The following is a 17386-nucleotide window of genomic DNA, read 5'->3' as shown; positions in this document are numbered from 1 at the left end:
AAGAACAAAGTAGTAATTAAAGGAGAAAAATCAAAAAAGGCTTCTGCTCAATTACTAATAATGTTGTAATTCAATGTAGAAAGACTTTACAGAACAATTTTGTTGTTAGTATTCATATAATCCAAAAAAATATTATGTTTAAGCAATTTATGACTATATTTATTACATATTATTCTACAATTAAAATTGATAGTAAACATTACTAAGGATTCTGTACAGCCTGGTATGGGAGGAGGCTCACAGGGAGGCGGGGTGACAGCATGAGTTACCCACTGGGTGACACCAACCCTAGTGAGGCCACTGCCAGTAAAGACTGCAATGCTGACAAGGACTCCAAATGGCAGGGGCACGGAATGCCAGGGATAGGTAGTAATGGCCAAGGAAGCTCAGAAAGCAATTCCACACCAATTCTGTAGTATGCAGTACAAACATAAACAATGGGGAATTCCCAATTTTTTAAATAAGGGAACAGAATAACATTGTCAGATATAGATTTTAGGTAGGACCCTTCAGGGCTAGCAGAGACAACCAAAATAAGTATAAGTGAGTCAAGCAAAGTCACTGACATGTCCATCAGATGACTTTACTCTCAACAGAGTAGACCTGTGGCTTCATGGGCATGAGAAGCCTGTGAGAGTTGTAAGAAGGAAGTCAGGATATTCTTGACTACCCAACCTCCTGAGGACTTAGGGAAAGTTTGAAACACGCATTATCTTGGGAAGTGAGCTCACAAATCACACAAATTTCTACCTTTCCAAACTTGGCAGTAATACAAAAATGTGGTGATTCTCTTTACTCCAAGTAGCTCACACCAGATGCTGATGCCCTTAGACTCCTCTGCCACTTTATTTCCCAAAATCTTTTCTTCCCAGAGGTCAGACACATAGAGCTCATTAAATCCCATTTATCAACATTTTAACTGGTTAAACCTTTTTTTTCAATTTTTTTTTACCTAAGGTAAAACATATATAACATAAAATTTATGTTATATATAACATAAAATTTATATTTACATTTAACAAAATTTACATTTTTAAGTGTAAAATTTAATGGCATTAATTACATTCATAATGTTGTATAACCTTCAGTCACAACCTATTCCACAGCTTTTGCATTTCTCCAAACAAAAACTCTGTAATCACTAAGTAATAACACTCATTTCCCCTCCTCTCAGACTCCTATAACCACTAATCTACTTTCTGTCTCTAAGGGTTTGCTCATTCTAGATAGTTTAGATGAGTGGAATCATACAATCTTTGTCTTTTTGTGTCTGGCTTATTTCCCTTAGCATAATATTGTCAAGGCTGATTCATGTGGTAGCATATATCATTTATTACTTACTTATTAAAGTGAGCATAAATATATTTGAATCATAAGCTTCCAAGTATCATAATTATGTGAAAACAAACTATACATTCTCTTCTGAAAAGGTAGGTGATATACAAAAGCTTTCATACTGACATTCGGTAGTAATTTTCTAAGAAAATCAAGTTAAATAAAAGAAGTTAGAATTCATAAACTTATTACTTGGGAAGTTCTGGGCATAGCACCAAACACACCAAGTGGAAAGTTCAATTTTACACAGGGAGTGTGAGAAAGATGCCTGGGTCATCTCAAGTGTTTGATGTCAGAGGTGAACAGATTTGTATGGTTTCATTTTGTGCCTTTGAGATTCTTAAAAGATTGGTGAAGAAATAGATTTTGAAATTCCCCCAAACCTTTGGGCACTACAGTTAACTCTTCAATTGCCCTAATAATCTACCTAGCTCTTCTGATTTAATAAACAGTTAAGTCAATTCAAATAATCAAGATGAAGGAGGTCGAGAAGAAGAAAGATGGGCAGAGGAAAGGCATAGGGAAAATGTCTAGAGTTTATTATTATTTACCTTATTTGAAACTGGAGAAAATATGGTCATCCCATGAAATTGAGCTAAAATGAAACATGATTACCGAATTGAAGGTGAAGGTAAAAGATGCAATTCTTAGCAGTTACCTTCTCTTAGCATTTACACACTTACTGCCTTCTCTACAGAACAATTTTGTAGTAATAATTACCATTAAAATCTCAATCATCAAAAATACATTTATTAAGCACATGGTATAAATGGTAGTGCTACATATTTTACAGTCCTGATCCAAAAGAATAAAATCTCTTTTTCAATAAGTACTAAATCTAAGAATGAATCATACAAGCAAAAAGAAAACAACTCATTTTCTTGTATAAATGTGCTCATTTAATCTTATGAACATTTTTTAACGTGGCATATGACAAAAGAAATAAATTATCCAAGTATGTCACAATTTTTTTTTTTAGAAGAAAATACTCAAATAAGATTTTAAAATCCACTTTCGGTCTTAAACAATGTATTCTAAACCACCCAAATGGACTGACGAGTTGACATTTCATTGTCAGAATTAAAAAATACTTACACTATTGGCTTTTCCAGGCGACTTCCCTGTGAACCAACAATCTCCCCCAATGTACAAAACACTTGTCCCAGAAAGTCCTAAAAGAGATAAAAAGATTAAAGCTCATTCCCAAACCATGTTTCTACCATGTACTTTATACATATGAATATTTACATTATTTTCATTGCTGCAATAATGAATTTTCCACCTTCCAAAAATAAATAAAGCTCAACATGTATTAACTTTAGCATGTGATTTTCTCATGAATTTTGACAGCCTTTTTTGTTTTTAATCATAGAGAGGCCTTGTTATTCAGAGTTTTCAGGCACTGCATTTCTTTTCTTTTGACTTTTTAAAGTAAAATGAAAATGGAAAAAAGTTCCAGGTTTTGAATTCACAATTAGCTCGATTTTAGATGTCTCTGAAACTACTTAACTGTTGGCTGAGGTGACAATTCGTAAGAGCACATGACAGTGATGGCTAACAACACTGGCACTACTTAAAGAGAGGTAATGTAATACAGTGGCAACACACTGGGGTTCTGAGACACTGCCAGGTGTCTATTCCACCATTGCCACTTACTGCCTCTGACAGTGGGCAAGTATTTAAAGTCTACACTTTCTTCATCTCTAAAACGTGTTAGTACCTCCTTGATAGAGTTGTTTTAAAGGTTCAGTTAGAACATAGTAAGACCCTAAAAATGTGTTAACTATATTATCAAGTTCATTAACATACTACTGAATGAGTACTATTTTCAAGACTCAGAATAATCCTGCAAAATAAAAGGCCGCATTTTACAAGTATAGAAACAAATAGTCTAGAAAGTTGAATTTCCATGTATTAAACAGTCAGTAAATAAAGAGCCAAGATTAACTCAGATGTTCTGACTTTAGATTGATATGGTGCTAAGAATTTCAATACCAAAAATACAATGCAACTTCACAGGTCCACAAAATAAGAGCTCAGACACCATCTGGTTATGTAGGTCAAGAAAATATGGAAGTGTTTCAAAGGAGATACACACCCTTGTGTTTAATTTATGTATGATTCAAAGAACCATTTTGTCCTCAAGGCGAAGGTGGCAGACCTCCCACCATTGTGCAGTAAACTGTCCCAGGAGAAGCCCCAAGAAGGATGGATTGGAACCGACAGGAAACAAAATGTTCTTTTCAGTTTTACTAAACAAAATAAAAGTCAACAAATATATTTGTTAACTGTATAGGGCATTAAACTTCGTTCTGTGGGGAATACAAGGAAATGACTACTCTCAAGTAAAAATAGCAAACACCAAAAGCTTACTGATGTTCCGAGCGCTGTTTGATGTGTTCTAATCCTGGCAACCTCAATACTTCCTATCTTATTGTTAGGGACTAGTATTGTCCTCACTTTACAGATGAGGGAACTGAGGCATAAAGAAAGTAAGTAACTTGCTCAGAGACACAGTGTGGACCCAAAAGTCTAAATCTAGGACTTACACACTTAACCACTATGCCAAGTCATATTGTCGTCTGCTTCTAATCTAATGAGAATGAAACATAAAAGTCTAACATGCCACAAAAGTAAAATCGATGTCATTCATTAAAGAAAGGGAGGAGGTCTAAATCTAAAGAGGATAAAAGACTGTAGACTAAGATAGTCAGGAATATTTTCCCAAAGGATGCACACCTTGAGAGCCAGGTAGGAATTAGATTGGTGGAGAGAAGAGAGTTAGACATTCTAGTCTTGGAGAAAAATCAGTGTTACAGGCAAGAACAGAATGATTAAAGAATAAAGGGTAGAAATAAAGAGTCAAGACTGTGGAGGGCCCTCTCTGCAAGGAAAAGAAGTTGGGTTATAGCCTTGGGGTACAGAAGCAACTGGAAGCCTCTCAGCAATGCAGGGTCATCATTAGAGTAGTACATCCAGAAGATTACTCAAGTACCAGCTTGCAGAATTAACTGAGGAATGAGAAAAAGAAACTGGACACCAGATCAATCAGAAATGGTAGTAGTCAATAAGAAGCCAAATGTGAAGGTCCAAACTGAGGTTGTATCAAACGGTAGGGAATAGCCCAAGGAAAAATGACAGGGTCTGGTGTAAACTGTTTCTGCACATGGTAGGGATTCGAGGCAGGGGCGAAGAAGAAAGACACAGAGAAAATGACTCTGGAACAGAACTTGGTGACTGACAGAATGACTATACCATCGTAAAATAGAAATCATTTTCAATTTTATTTTCAAATTGGAAAAACGGACGATAAAGTAAAACATTAACATACTTAAATTAAATATCCTTAATAATAACGTCTTTACCAATTTCAAAGGAGCAACAGTTAGCCACTTGGCTGCTAACCGAAAGCCTGGCAGTTAGAACGCACAGAGGTTTCACAGGAGAAAGACCTGGTGATCTGCATCCATATACAGCCTAGAAAATTCTACAGGGCACTTCCACCCTATCACGTGGGGTCACTATGAGTGGGAATTGACTCCACGGCACCCAACAGCATCAAGAACACCACCAATTTCAAAATTGATTTTACAAATAATTTTACAGAGTTATAAAACAAACCTAAATTTCCCTAAGTCTCATGGCAGCTCATAGAGCTCAATATTGAAGATTTGGACTAGTCGCTATGAGTCAGAATCAACTCAACAGCAACAGGTTTGGGTTTTTTGGTTTATTCTAAGTCAGCAGCAAAAAACACATCCTGGGGATTCTAGAACTCTTTTCTAAGGGTATGTACATTGATGAACAGCTGCAAACTACATATTAAATGCTTTTGGCCAAGGCCTGAGTAAAACCAGTTTGGTAATATAATTAGAGAACAAAACAAATATTGAGCATGTCCATATCAGGCTAAATAAACAACAGCAAACAGAAAATACAAACATCATCATTGCTGAACAGAAGGAAATTAAAATGATTAAATCAGTAAAATGTAGACAAAAATAATATAGCATTAATCTACACACATTATACTATAGTTATCGCACACTCTGCCCATATAATTGTGGCATTCATGTAGTTGTTTTACGACTGTTTGTGTTTGTGTACTTCCCGTCAAACAAGACATTTACTACTCACAATGCAAAAATCAGCCCATATTTGTCAGCAACCCATTGTGTTAGAAATCTATTGAATCCAATTTTAACCATCTCAATGACTCATATTACCTATGTAGGCATTTTACACAATAATTATAACATACCTAGTGTCCTTTAATGGATATTTTTAGATATTTTGGTTTCTAGTTAAAGATAAAAACTAAAAGTAGTTATAATATAAACTGCTTTATTCTTTCTTGCTATGGTGCTGTGTTCCAGTTGATAAGATCTTTTAATTAGGTCACAATAAATCTAAGCATCCTTCCATCCTTCTGATACACACACACAGTCCAAATCTAGTTTAGAGTAGGTAGAGGTGGAGAAAATGCTTCAACATATTCAATCATTTTAATTACTGGACTCTCTCCAAACTATGAGATCAATAAATATTTGTTAAATTAATAAACTTTTATTTATAATGTAAATATTAGACTGATAAAACTTAGTTTAGAAATCTGAGCATAAACCATATTTGTTGGTATATAGGATTCATTCCACCACTTTCAAAAAGTATCCAAAAATTACCCTGAATCCAATAAGCTGGTATTGAAGCTGAAAGACCTAACAGTGAAAGGTTGAAGGGTCACAAAAAAAGCAGAGAGCATGGCAATGCAAAGCTTGATAACAATAGTATGAGTTTCACATCGTATCGGTAGTAAAAAAAAAAAAAAAAAAGCACATCAGCAAATCAGACGGAGTGGTCGAGTAATTCATGTAAATATTTAAATCTAGAATTGCTACTAATATAACCCCCAGCTCAAAATCCAAGGAAACATTGCTATACTCAAGGTTCCAACTGATTATTATACACTTTTATGTTTCTCTTTCCTTTCCGTTTATATTCAGGGGAGTGTCTACTTGATCAGTATGCATGAGCATACTATTCTAATTCCTTCAATTTTATTACTTTATTATTTTTTGTATCAATTTTTATCAATTTCCTTCATCTGCATGTGCTACATATGACTTTTAAATTTTATTTTGTATTGTAGCTTGCATAGTATAAAATACTCTTCAAGAGTGAGGACTGTAAGGGTCTATACTGACTGTGTTCATACACTGGCTGAACTATTTCTAACGTCTGTATGTTTTAGTTTACTAATCCAAAAACTAGGCATAACAACCTCATAGGTTGTTGGGAGGACAAAATAATAAAATATCTGCAAAGCACTTAGAACGATGCTTGGAACATAGTGAGTTCCTAATAAACATTTGCCTCCCTCCTCTTCCCTATTCCTCAGGGGTTAACAGAATATTACTATATACTCAGAACTTACTACTTTCAACCAGCTTCTAATATTGTGGATACTATAATAATTTGAACAAAATAATATAACTTCAACAAATGCTCACTCTAAGTGAGTTTTATAAAATTGGAATCTATCTTATTCTTACACACCAACTCATTTTAGATATAAACTAATACACATATAAACATATATGAGTAAAAGAATAACATTTTAAAAACAATAGTACGATGAAGCAGGAAGCATTAACTGTCAGTGAAGTTTATGAGTTCTATTCTATTACAAAGCTAATCAGCACGTGGAGCTTATCATTAGCATCATTTATAACCAATTTCAAAAGCATTTGATAGTGTGACATCTTTCCCCTAAAAGGGCTACAAGGATAACCTTTAAATGTCTTTCTTCTTTTATGAAGTGAATATCTGAAAATATAATTACCCTAGTTAATAGATAATTTAGATTAAAAGATATTGAAATGGGTTTTTTGACAGCCCTGTTTTAATATAGCACAGTAGTGCGGTACAGTTGACTGTTAAAGAAGTAATCATTTAATTTCTTGATAAGATAGCTCCATGATTTGTCTCCTTCTTATTACTTCTACCCATTTTGTGGTCATTTAGCCGATTTTTAGCACTTTCACACTAAGGCAGTCAAGACAAGAGAAAGTAAGTTATACAGACAACCTTGCTTTCAGAATATTTTACCACTGTAATAAGGAAACAAACTTTGTATTACTTGTGAAAATTTTATTGTTGCATTACCTGCTAATATTTTATTGTTGGTATTCAAGCTAATATTTTTTACTTTCTTTATATTTAATTAATTTATATTAATCACATCAACTATAAAGATTGAAGTCTGACTTATAGTATGTACCATACAGTAATATGGCAATCTTTTATAATAATCGAACAGGGTACTTCTTTGTTTCCGTAGTGACTGCTGCTTTCTTAATGGTTACTAGTATATCTACAAGCAGCCCTGGTGGTACAGAAGTTCAGCACTGGCTGCTAATCAGAGAGTCAACAGTTTGAGCCCACCAACCGCTCTGCAGGAAAAAGATGCGGCATCTGATTCTGTAAAGATTACTGCCTTGGAAACCCTATGGGGCAGCTTTACTCTGTAGTATGGGTCACTTATTATAAGTCTAAATCAACTTGGTGGCACACAACAACAGTGTACTTACATGCTATTAGCCATGAGGCAAACTCAACATGGAACAATTAGATTCAACATTTTCATAGAACAATTTGTAACGTTTTAACATTATTACAACGCAACTTTCTTTTTCAAAGCAAGGATTTGTCTTTTTAACGAATGGATCTATTTACAAACCAAAAATGCTAATCCTACCCCCAGGAGGTCAATAAACACTCCTAAATTTAGACATCAGTAGTTAAACTACAAATAAAATTTCACTGTCAAAGTACAAAGGGAATTCTAAAGCTAAATTTTATTTCTTTTCACCAAGCACAATTGCTGATTTTCAAAATATCTCCTACTTGCTAAAAGTCCAAATGAGGGAGATGTTTATGCGTTGCATTTCATTTTTGACAATTTCCAATTTTCCTAGATTCATACTTCATACATTCTATGTTCCAATTATTAATGGATGCTTGCAGTTGTTTTTTCTCATTTTAAGTAGTGCCACATCAGCAAATGAAGGTCCCAAAAGCTTGACTCCATCCAAGTCATTAAGATTGACTCCACTTTGAGAAGGCTGCACTTCTCCAGCCATCTTTTGAGTGCCTTTCAACCTGGGGGGCTCATCTTCCAGCACTATATCAAACAATGTTCTGCTGCTATTTATAAGGTTTTCACTGGCCAATTTTTTCTGTAGACCACCAGATCCTTCTTCCTAATCTGTCTTAGTCTGGAAACTGTGCTGAAGCTTGTCCACCATGGGTGACCCTGCTGGTATTGATGCTGGTGGCACAGCTTCCAGCATCACAGCAACACACAGGCCACCACAGTACTACAAACTGATAGACGAATGGTGGAAAATACAGTATGGCATTATTAAATAATAATATTAAATATAACAATACTATCACACAATATCATTATTAAATACTAAGTCCTGTAGACGGACCAATTTTGCATGGAATCAAAAGCCCAACTAACATAACTTAACGAGTGCCGAAGATATTGTTATCAAACCTGTCTCCCCGACTATGTCTGAAAGTCTAAGACATACTCTGAGACCCTATTGAAAATGCAAATGGAAACCATAATCCACTTATAGACTATCAGTCCTAAATACTTTACCTTGAATATGGTTATAAGGCTAGCCCTTATCATCTAACAAGGGCCAGAAGGAATGCTACATGTTGTTAGTTGCTGTCAAATCAGTTCCAACTCATGGCAACCCCATGTGTGCAGAGTAGAACCGCACTCCACAGGGTTTACAAGGATGTGATCTTTCAGAACAAAATCTCTGGGCCTTAGTTCCAAAGTGTCACTGGGTGGATTTGAACTTCCAACCTTTTGGTCAGTATTGCAGCATTTAACGATCTGCACTACCCAGGAACCCCAGAGAATAACACAGAATGCTCTTTTACACAGTGTGTTTAGGGAAGTCCTATCTCAGTAGATGACAATTAAGTACAAACTTGTGTAACCTGAGTGAGAGAACCATGTGAATATTTGGGCCAAAAGCTTCCAGGTAGGAGAAAAATCAATAACAAAGGCCCTGAGACAAGAATGTTTTTTGGGTATCCAGGGAAAAGCAAGAGGGTCAGTGGACTGGAGCAGAACGAGCAAGAAAGAGAGTGGTCAGAGAGGAGGTGACCAGGGGCCACATCAAAGGCTGTGAGTTCTATCTTAAGTGTGGAGGAAAGCCTCTGGAGTGTTTTGAATCAGAAAGTGGCATGACTTGACTGGCCTCCTAAATTGCTGATTCTGGCTACTCTTCTTCCACCAAATTTCTAAATGCTGAAGTTCCCCCAACATTCTATCAGGGTCTCTTCTCCATTTATACTTTCTTTAGATAATTTGATTTGGTTCCAGATCTAAGGACTGATAGTTTCCAAATCTATATCTTTAGTCTCCAGACATGGCCTAATCAATATTTCCAGTTGCGTCCTCATTGGGGTCTCCAACTTGACATGATCTCTGCCTGACTAATGATCTCTCAGTCTTCACCTTTGCCTCAATCCCTTTCTTGCCAATTCTTCCCCATTGAAATAAATAGCATGCTCCCATTTATCCAGTTGCTCTCATCAAAAACCTATAAGTCATTCTAATTTCTCTTACCTTCACATCTCACATCCAAGTCATCAGCAATCATACCATCAAAATATATTCCAAAGATGACTACATCTTGCCACTTTGATGGATACAGCCACCAAAATGTTGCTCACACAGTCAAATTACAACAGCCTTAAAATTGGTCTCCTTGATTTAGTCAGCTTGCCCAATTCTATTCTCCAATTCAGCTGCCACAGGCATCATTTAAATGCATAAATAAGATCATGTTATCCACCTACTTATAACCCTTCAGTGACATCCATTGAAAAGAAAAGAAAATCTAAAAAAAAATTTTTTAAACCATGGCCAAAAAATCTCTACATCATCTGAATCCTATGTAGCTTCTCCAAACTACTTCATTTCATTCTCATCATTCATAATTCTTTATACATGGTAGGCATTTTTCTGTCATGCCACGATTCCAAGCTCTTTTTGACTCAATGCCATTGCACTGTTCCTTGTGCCTGAAATGCATTGCCCCTAGATGTGTAATAGCTCTGTCCTTCTCATCAATAAGTACACTCAGGGTGAGAATGGTGCAGAACCACGTTGCTTGATTAAGGAAAACCTAAGCTTTTAGCTAATGTTGCTTCCTCAGTCACTCTCTCTCCATATCAACATCTTATTAATGTAAGTGCTATAAAGAAAATAAATTAATCTTTTAGTTGCAGTTTTGTTCACCGAGTAAATCTGTCCCACCCAATTCTTCGAACTCTAAAATGTAAGCTATTTTTTTCTTTGCAATATAATTTTATTTTAACACACTTTGTTATTTTTTTTATTAACTTTTATTGAGCTTCAAGTGAACGTTTACAAATCAAGTCAGACTGTCACATATAAGTTTATATACACCTTACTCCATACTCCCACTTGCTCTCCCCCTAATGAGTCAGCCCTTCCAGTCTCTCCTTTCGTGACAATTTTGCCAGCTTCCAACTCTCTCTATCCACCCATCCCCCCCCCAGACAGGAAATGCCAACACAGTCTCAAGTGTCCACCTGATATAATTAGCTCACTCTTCATTAGCATCTCTCTCCTACCCACTGTCCAGTCCCTTTCATGTCTGATGAGTTGTCTTCGGGAATGGTTCCTGTCCTGTGCCAACAGAAGGTTTGGAGACCATGACCGACGGGATTCCTCTAGTCACAGTCAGACCATTAAGTATGGTCTTTTTATGAGAATTTGGGGTCTGTATCCCACTGATCTCCTGCTCCCTCAGGGGTTCTCTGTTGTGCTCCCTGTCAGGGCAGTCATCGGTTGTGGCCGGGCACCAACTAGTTCTTCTGGTCTCAGGATGATGTAGGTCTCTGGTTCATGTGGCCCTTTCTGTCTCTTGGGCTCTTAGTTATCGTGTGACCTTGGTGTTCTTCATTCTCCTTTGCTCCAGGTGGGTTGAGACCAATTGATGCATCTTAGTTGGCCGCTTGTTAGCATTTAAGACCCCAGACGCCACATTTCAAAGTGGGATGCAGAATGTTTTCATAATAGAATTATTTTGCCAATTGACTTAGAAGTCCCCTTAAACCATGGTCCCCAAACCCCCGCCATTGTTCCGCTGACCTTTGAAGCATTCAGTTTACCCCTGAAACTTCTTTGCTTTTGGTCCAGTCCAGTTGAGCTGACCCTCCATGTATTGAGTATTGTCCTTCCCTTCACCTAAAGCAGTTCTTATCTACTAATTAATCAGTAAAAAACCCTCTCCCACCCTCCCTCCCTCGTAACCACAAAAGTATGCGTTCTTCTCAGTTTATATTATTTCTCAAGATCTTATAATAGTGGTCTTACACAATATTTGTCCTTTTGCCTCTGAATAATTTCGCTCAGCATAATGCCTTCCAGGTTCCTCCATGTTATGAAATGTTTCACAGATTCGTCACTGTTCTTTATCGATGCATAGTATTCCATTGTGTGAATATACCACAATTTATTTAACCATTCATCCGCTGATGGACACCTTGGTTGCTTCCAGCTTTTTGCTAGTGTAAACAGAGCTGCAATAAACATGGGTGTGCATACATCTGTTTGTGTGAAGGCTCTTATTTCTCTAGGGTATATTCCGAGGAGTGGGATTTCTGGGTTGTATAGGGACAACCTTAGGAGCCCTAATACAAGGCATAAACAGAATACAAAACATTACCAAAAATGACAAAGAGAAACCAGATAACTGGAAGCTCCTAAAAATCAAACACCTATGCTCATCTAAAGACTTCACCAAAAGAGTAAAAAGACCACCTACAGATTGGGAAAGAATTTTCAGCTATGACATCTCAGACCAGCGCCTGATCTCTAAAATCTATAGGATTCTGTCAAAACTCAACCACAAAAAGACAAACAACCCAATCAAGAAGTGGGCAAGGGATATGAACACACACTTCACTAAAGAAGATATTCAGGCAGCTAACAGATACATGAGAAAATGCTCTCGATCATTAGCCATTAGAGAAGTGCAAATTAAAACTACGATGAGATTCCATCTCACTCCAACAAGGCTGGCATTAATCCAAAAAACACAAAATAATAAATGTTGGAGAGGCTGCGGAGAGATTGGAACTCTTATACACTGCTGGTGGGAATGTAAAATGGTACAACCACTTTGGAAATCTATCTGGCGTTATCTTAAACAGTTAGAAATAGAACTACCATACAACCCAGAAATCCCACTCCTCGGAATACACCCTAGAGAAATAAAATGTAAGCTATTTTAAAACAGGGACAATAGTTTGTCTTATTTGTTGCTATATCCCCATCACAAGAATACTGTCTGGCATACATTTATTACCTGAATGACTATAAGAAGATATACATATTAGAATTCAGTTTAGTTATATATGGATAAAATTTGTCTTTGTATTCTAATTAAAGAATCTCATTCCAGTTATAAATCTATTCCTATGAAAAAAATGCATTTCTTGGTCCAGACAATTGACTTTCAAATGAAATTTTGAAATAAAACTGATCTATATATGCCCATTTGTGTGCATATTTAGGTAATATATTTAAGAACACACACACCTTCATGAAAGGCTAGTGCTTTGGGGCCAAAATAATGCAGTGAGCCACTAACACTTCTGAAGCAAAGATTTTAATGGCAATCTTCCAAGATCAAGCAAGTGAATATATGCATTTCTGATTGCCTCGTGGGTATGAAAATTTAGTACACAAAGTACAGTTTCAATATCATCTGGTCTAAAACACTAAGCAGAATTCTAGGCATACCAATTATGAGCCTGTTATTAATCTTTTCATTAATGATTTTGCTGATGCAATTAAGTTATGCTAATGAAAGTATGCTATGTAGTTCTGCTAATGGCATTAAGATGAGTGGGTACACTGGCACCTTAGAGAACAAGCCTGGAATTTAAAATGCCATGTTTTATTCACAAGGCCTAACACTTATGCAGGAAAATATATTTTAGCAAAGGTACTTCCTCAGAGAATCATAAAAGAGATAAATCTTCTAAATGAATATATCCCTGGATTCCATAAGGCTTCCCCTGGAGTAAAATGCTTTCCCACTGAAAACTTTCTGACCCTCAACAGAAACAACTAAAGTGATGCCGTTTCTTTGTGTCCCACTCCCTTCATATTCACTTGCAATATTAGAAATGCAAGGTACAATTCAATATTATAGCTCCACTTTTCCCAAGAATATAAAAAATTGATCCAAGATCTTTTAGTACTGAAAAGCAAATGAAGTCATCTTGAAAAAAGTTTTGCTCTTAATTACCAGAAATGAAAATGAAGAAAAAAATATTTTATTATGGCTAATTCAAGGAGTCTCTCTTGCTACAAAATCCCTTTTGTAGAAGATAAGTGCCTGGGCACTTATCAGTCTTTCCTAAAAGGTTCCAGTTTACATTTCAGTTTGCAAAATAGGCAGGCAGACAGACAATCATACTCTTAATATCTTCAGGGAATAGACTTTGCTTGTTTACTGGCTCCTCTGATCTCTCAAATGCCTCATGAATTCCTTTTTGGTTGAATAAGTTATATGTGCTCTTATCTCAAATCTGTACTTGGATACTTTATTAATTTCTAACAAATATTAAAGGCAGTTTTGGAAAAATTCAAGGTAATTCTTGGAACTGTTCAAAAACACATGTCCTACTCCCCCACCCCCCTTTTTTTTTTTTACAGTCTTCACCCAGCTTAGGTGCTTATTAAGTAATTTGACTTGTCTTCTAAATACATTTAATATAACACAGAGAATAATGTAAATGATAGATTGCAAATGTGAGATAATATAGACTATGAAATCCATAGGAGGCTACTACAATAGTTCAGGAGAAAGGTAATAAAAATATGAACTAAGAGAGTAACATAAGAGAAAATAGAAGGAGAGAGAAAGAGAAATAATTCTTTGCTAGAATTAATATTAGATGTGGTGTATGTGACAGAAAAAGACGGTTCAAAATGCATCCAAGTTTTCTAACTAACTAAACTGTGTCAATCATAATTTCCAAGATAGATAATACAGACAAGCAGCAAGATTGAGATGGAAAAGATTATGAACTTTAGATATATTTGACTTTTAGCCTTCTGTGAAACATCTATTAGGCATTATTTAATAAGCAGATGGAAACTTGGACTTGCTGAGGGATAGGTATGGATAGATATCCAGGAGTTACAGATAAGGAATGGAAAGGGTTGAAAACTCCCAATTAAAGCTTATATTTTGAGATGAGATGAAAATTGAAAATAACAACATGAGAAACAATAATATTAAGGAATAAGAGAAGCTATGAAAAAATGATAGATGAATTAAAACAGAGGTAGAAAAAAAAAACAAGGGAAAATTTTCTATGGAAATCAGGGGAGATGAGAATTTCAAGAACAGAGTCATCAATTGTGTGCAAAAGTGTGAGGAGGTCAAGTAAGGTAAAGGATGGAAAGAGGTCACTAAATCTTGATCTTACCTATGTGAGAGCAGTTTAAGCAGAAGGGAAGACCAGAACATAGTAAGTTGAAGAGGGAATGAAAAGGCAGGAAGTTATCATAGAATCCCAGGCTGTTCTTTAAACAAGTATGGTGATGAGACAGTGAAAGAGATATCATGAGAGTAAAGTAGAATGAAGATAAGAATTTCTAGGATGGGGGCAACTTACAACTTTTCTTGTGGGAGGAAAAAAATCTCTTCTACATAAGAATTTTTTAAGATATATAAATTCATGGCTTCTAGGGAAGCATATCTCTTATAAATAATATTTATATCATTGCTGATTATTGAAGAAGATATAGTTAGTCATGTTTGAGATACCTTCCTAACCTATATACTACTCTCTTCCCTGAGCTCTAGCCAACCACATTGGTAAAGATCACATGTTACCACTTTCACACTCATTCCAACCCCTGGAAATAGTCCTTAGCTGCCCAGTTATTATGATCCCTGAAACACAGAAATTATACTCAGAAATAGCGGACACTTGAAAGTCTACCAATCAGGGCTCGGGTCATTTTCTCATGGGCACAATGAGGAATAAACTGAGAAAACTGGCCTTCAGAGAGAAGTACAAGCTCAGAGAACACACACTGTCAAGAGAACACGTGGCCCCAGACAGAAAGAGAAAACAGCTATCTCAATCCTGACCCATGTCCCTGTTTCCAGCTCCAGTTCCGATGAGGACAAGCTGTGCTTCACATTTATGAGATGCTCCTCCATGTGAGATAAACGAATGTATTTTCTTTCCTTGCAACAAAACAATTTTGACTAGAAAATGTAACTCCTTTTCTGATTCTTCCCATGACATTTAGAAAACTTACAATACAAAGTTGTGCAAGCAAGTTTTAAACATCGACTCACAATGCTATAAATCTCATCCTGCGGAGCAGGAAGGAGGCATGGCAATGGCAATGAACTTTACTGGCTGGGAGGAACGAGCTTATTAGAGCTTTTTTTTTTTTTTTTCCCAATTTGAAGAAAAGTCAATCACCTAGATAGAACTGTTTTTTGAATATTGCTTCACATGATTCTACTCTATCCTTCATTAAAAAAAAAAAAAAATACCATAATCCCCTTAATGAAGGAGTCGGCAGTTAATTGTAATTTTTACAATTACAGCCAGGCTCCCAGTTTCCCCAAATGTCTTCTCCTAGCTTGTGATCCCCCCTTAAATCCCCACTCTTCTCTGACTTATGACATTCCTTCTCATCAAACAACACTGGAAACCACATACCCATCTATTCTAGTTAACAACCTACAAAAATGGAAAAGTGAAAAATCTCATGCTCCTGAGCCTCAGGGTACAAATGTTAGCCCAGCCTATCCCCAATCCTGTCACATCTGCCAATTCTACACCTATGTACTCAGATTATACTTTGAACTCAGTTGAAGCCCTTTCAGAATGCTGTTTTCACCTCCATTCAGCCTCTCCTCCTAAAAATTCAAACCGCAAAGGTCAATAAAGAGGCGGGTTGTACCACCGGTGCTTAGCCAGAATATCACACTCTCATCTCTCCCCTCCCATCTCCATCTTTTTATCTACCTGGCTTTGACAACCCTACTGCTCCTGAACCTGGAAACCTCCCCAGGTAATATTGTTGCCTGGTGACCAAACAGGAATGGGGAGCAGGGGAGATCAGGAACTAAAAAGGCTGTAAGCGACTTCAGGACAGAGAATGTCAATTTTTTTTCATATTATAGCCTCAGAAGCCATCATGGTGCTGAACATTAGGAGGTATTCAAAAAATAGTGTTGAGCAAATTAACTGAACAAATTAACTACAAGGAAGGCAGCATAACAAATCACTTTACCTAACGCCAGAGTACTTCCCATTCTCTCAGAAGTAAAGCTTCCCAAAAAGACACAGGTTCACTGTTTCATCACGCTTGATTAATCTCATCAAGCTTCAAACATTACAGGGAACTGTCATCATTTCTTTGGGGGAAAAAAAAAAGAAGGCGGAGGAGGAGGAAAAAAATCTATTTCACTCACTGGAAAAAAAAAATTTTTTTTTTAATCTTTATTTTAATAAGCTCTTCCAAAATGTTATTCTAAGTTTCTTCAAAATTGCCATTTATTTTTTATGATGCAATCACATTCCAGAAAAGTTATGGATGTAAAACTTTAATATTAATAAACCATCAAAAATATTAGTCATAGTTCATCATATATTATAATTTATATTATATAATCATCATTAAAATATAAAATACGAAGTTTCATGTATATAATCAAGATGAAAATATGAACTTACATGTTTGGACAAGTTGGGGCTCTTTGAATCGACATCATACCTAAAAGATTAAAATATAAAATTTAAATTATTTCCACAAAATACAGCTAGAGAAAAATACCAGTATTTTTCAAAATACATAAATAATGTAAAAATGAAAAAAAAATCAATGGGGAGAAAAACCTAGCAAATTTATGTTTCTCATAACCTGTGTGGCCTATAAGCC

General features: G+C 36.0%; 1 protein-coding gene across 2 annotated transcripts in view; it reads right to left on the bottom strand.

Annotated features, from left to right (window-relative positions):
* Nucleotides 1-17386, bottom strand: part of CPNE8 (copine 8) — a 281410-nt gene that overhangs the window by 181037 nt on the left and 82987 nt on the right. Inside the window, exons 5-6 of one of the 2 annotated variants that reach the window (XM_003405719.4) lie at nucleotides 17182-17221; nucleotides 2431-2507 (exon numbers count right to left, since the gene is read on the bottom strand). In XM_003405719.4, the coding sequence (XP_003405767.2) occupies nucleotides 2431-2507; nucleotides 17182-17221 (117 nt within the window). Of the gene's footprint in view, nucleotides 1-1886; nucleotides 1931-2430; nucleotides 2508-17181; nucleotides 17222-17386 lie in introns of those variants that run through there. The other variant, XM_064284393.1, reaches the window with a different exon arrangement.

This window comes from Loxodonta africana, chromosome 4, assembly GCF_030014295.1.
Source record: "Loxodonta africana isolate mLoxAfr1 chromosome 4, mLoxAfr1.hap2, whole genome shotgun sequence".
Classification (NCBI taxonomy): Eukaryota; Metazoa; Chordata; class Mammalia; order Proboscidea; family Elephantidae; genus Loxodonta; species Loxodonta africana.
The sequence above is the reverse complement of the archived record's forward strand: the minus strand, read 5'-3'. Positions and strand labels throughout refer to the sequence as shown.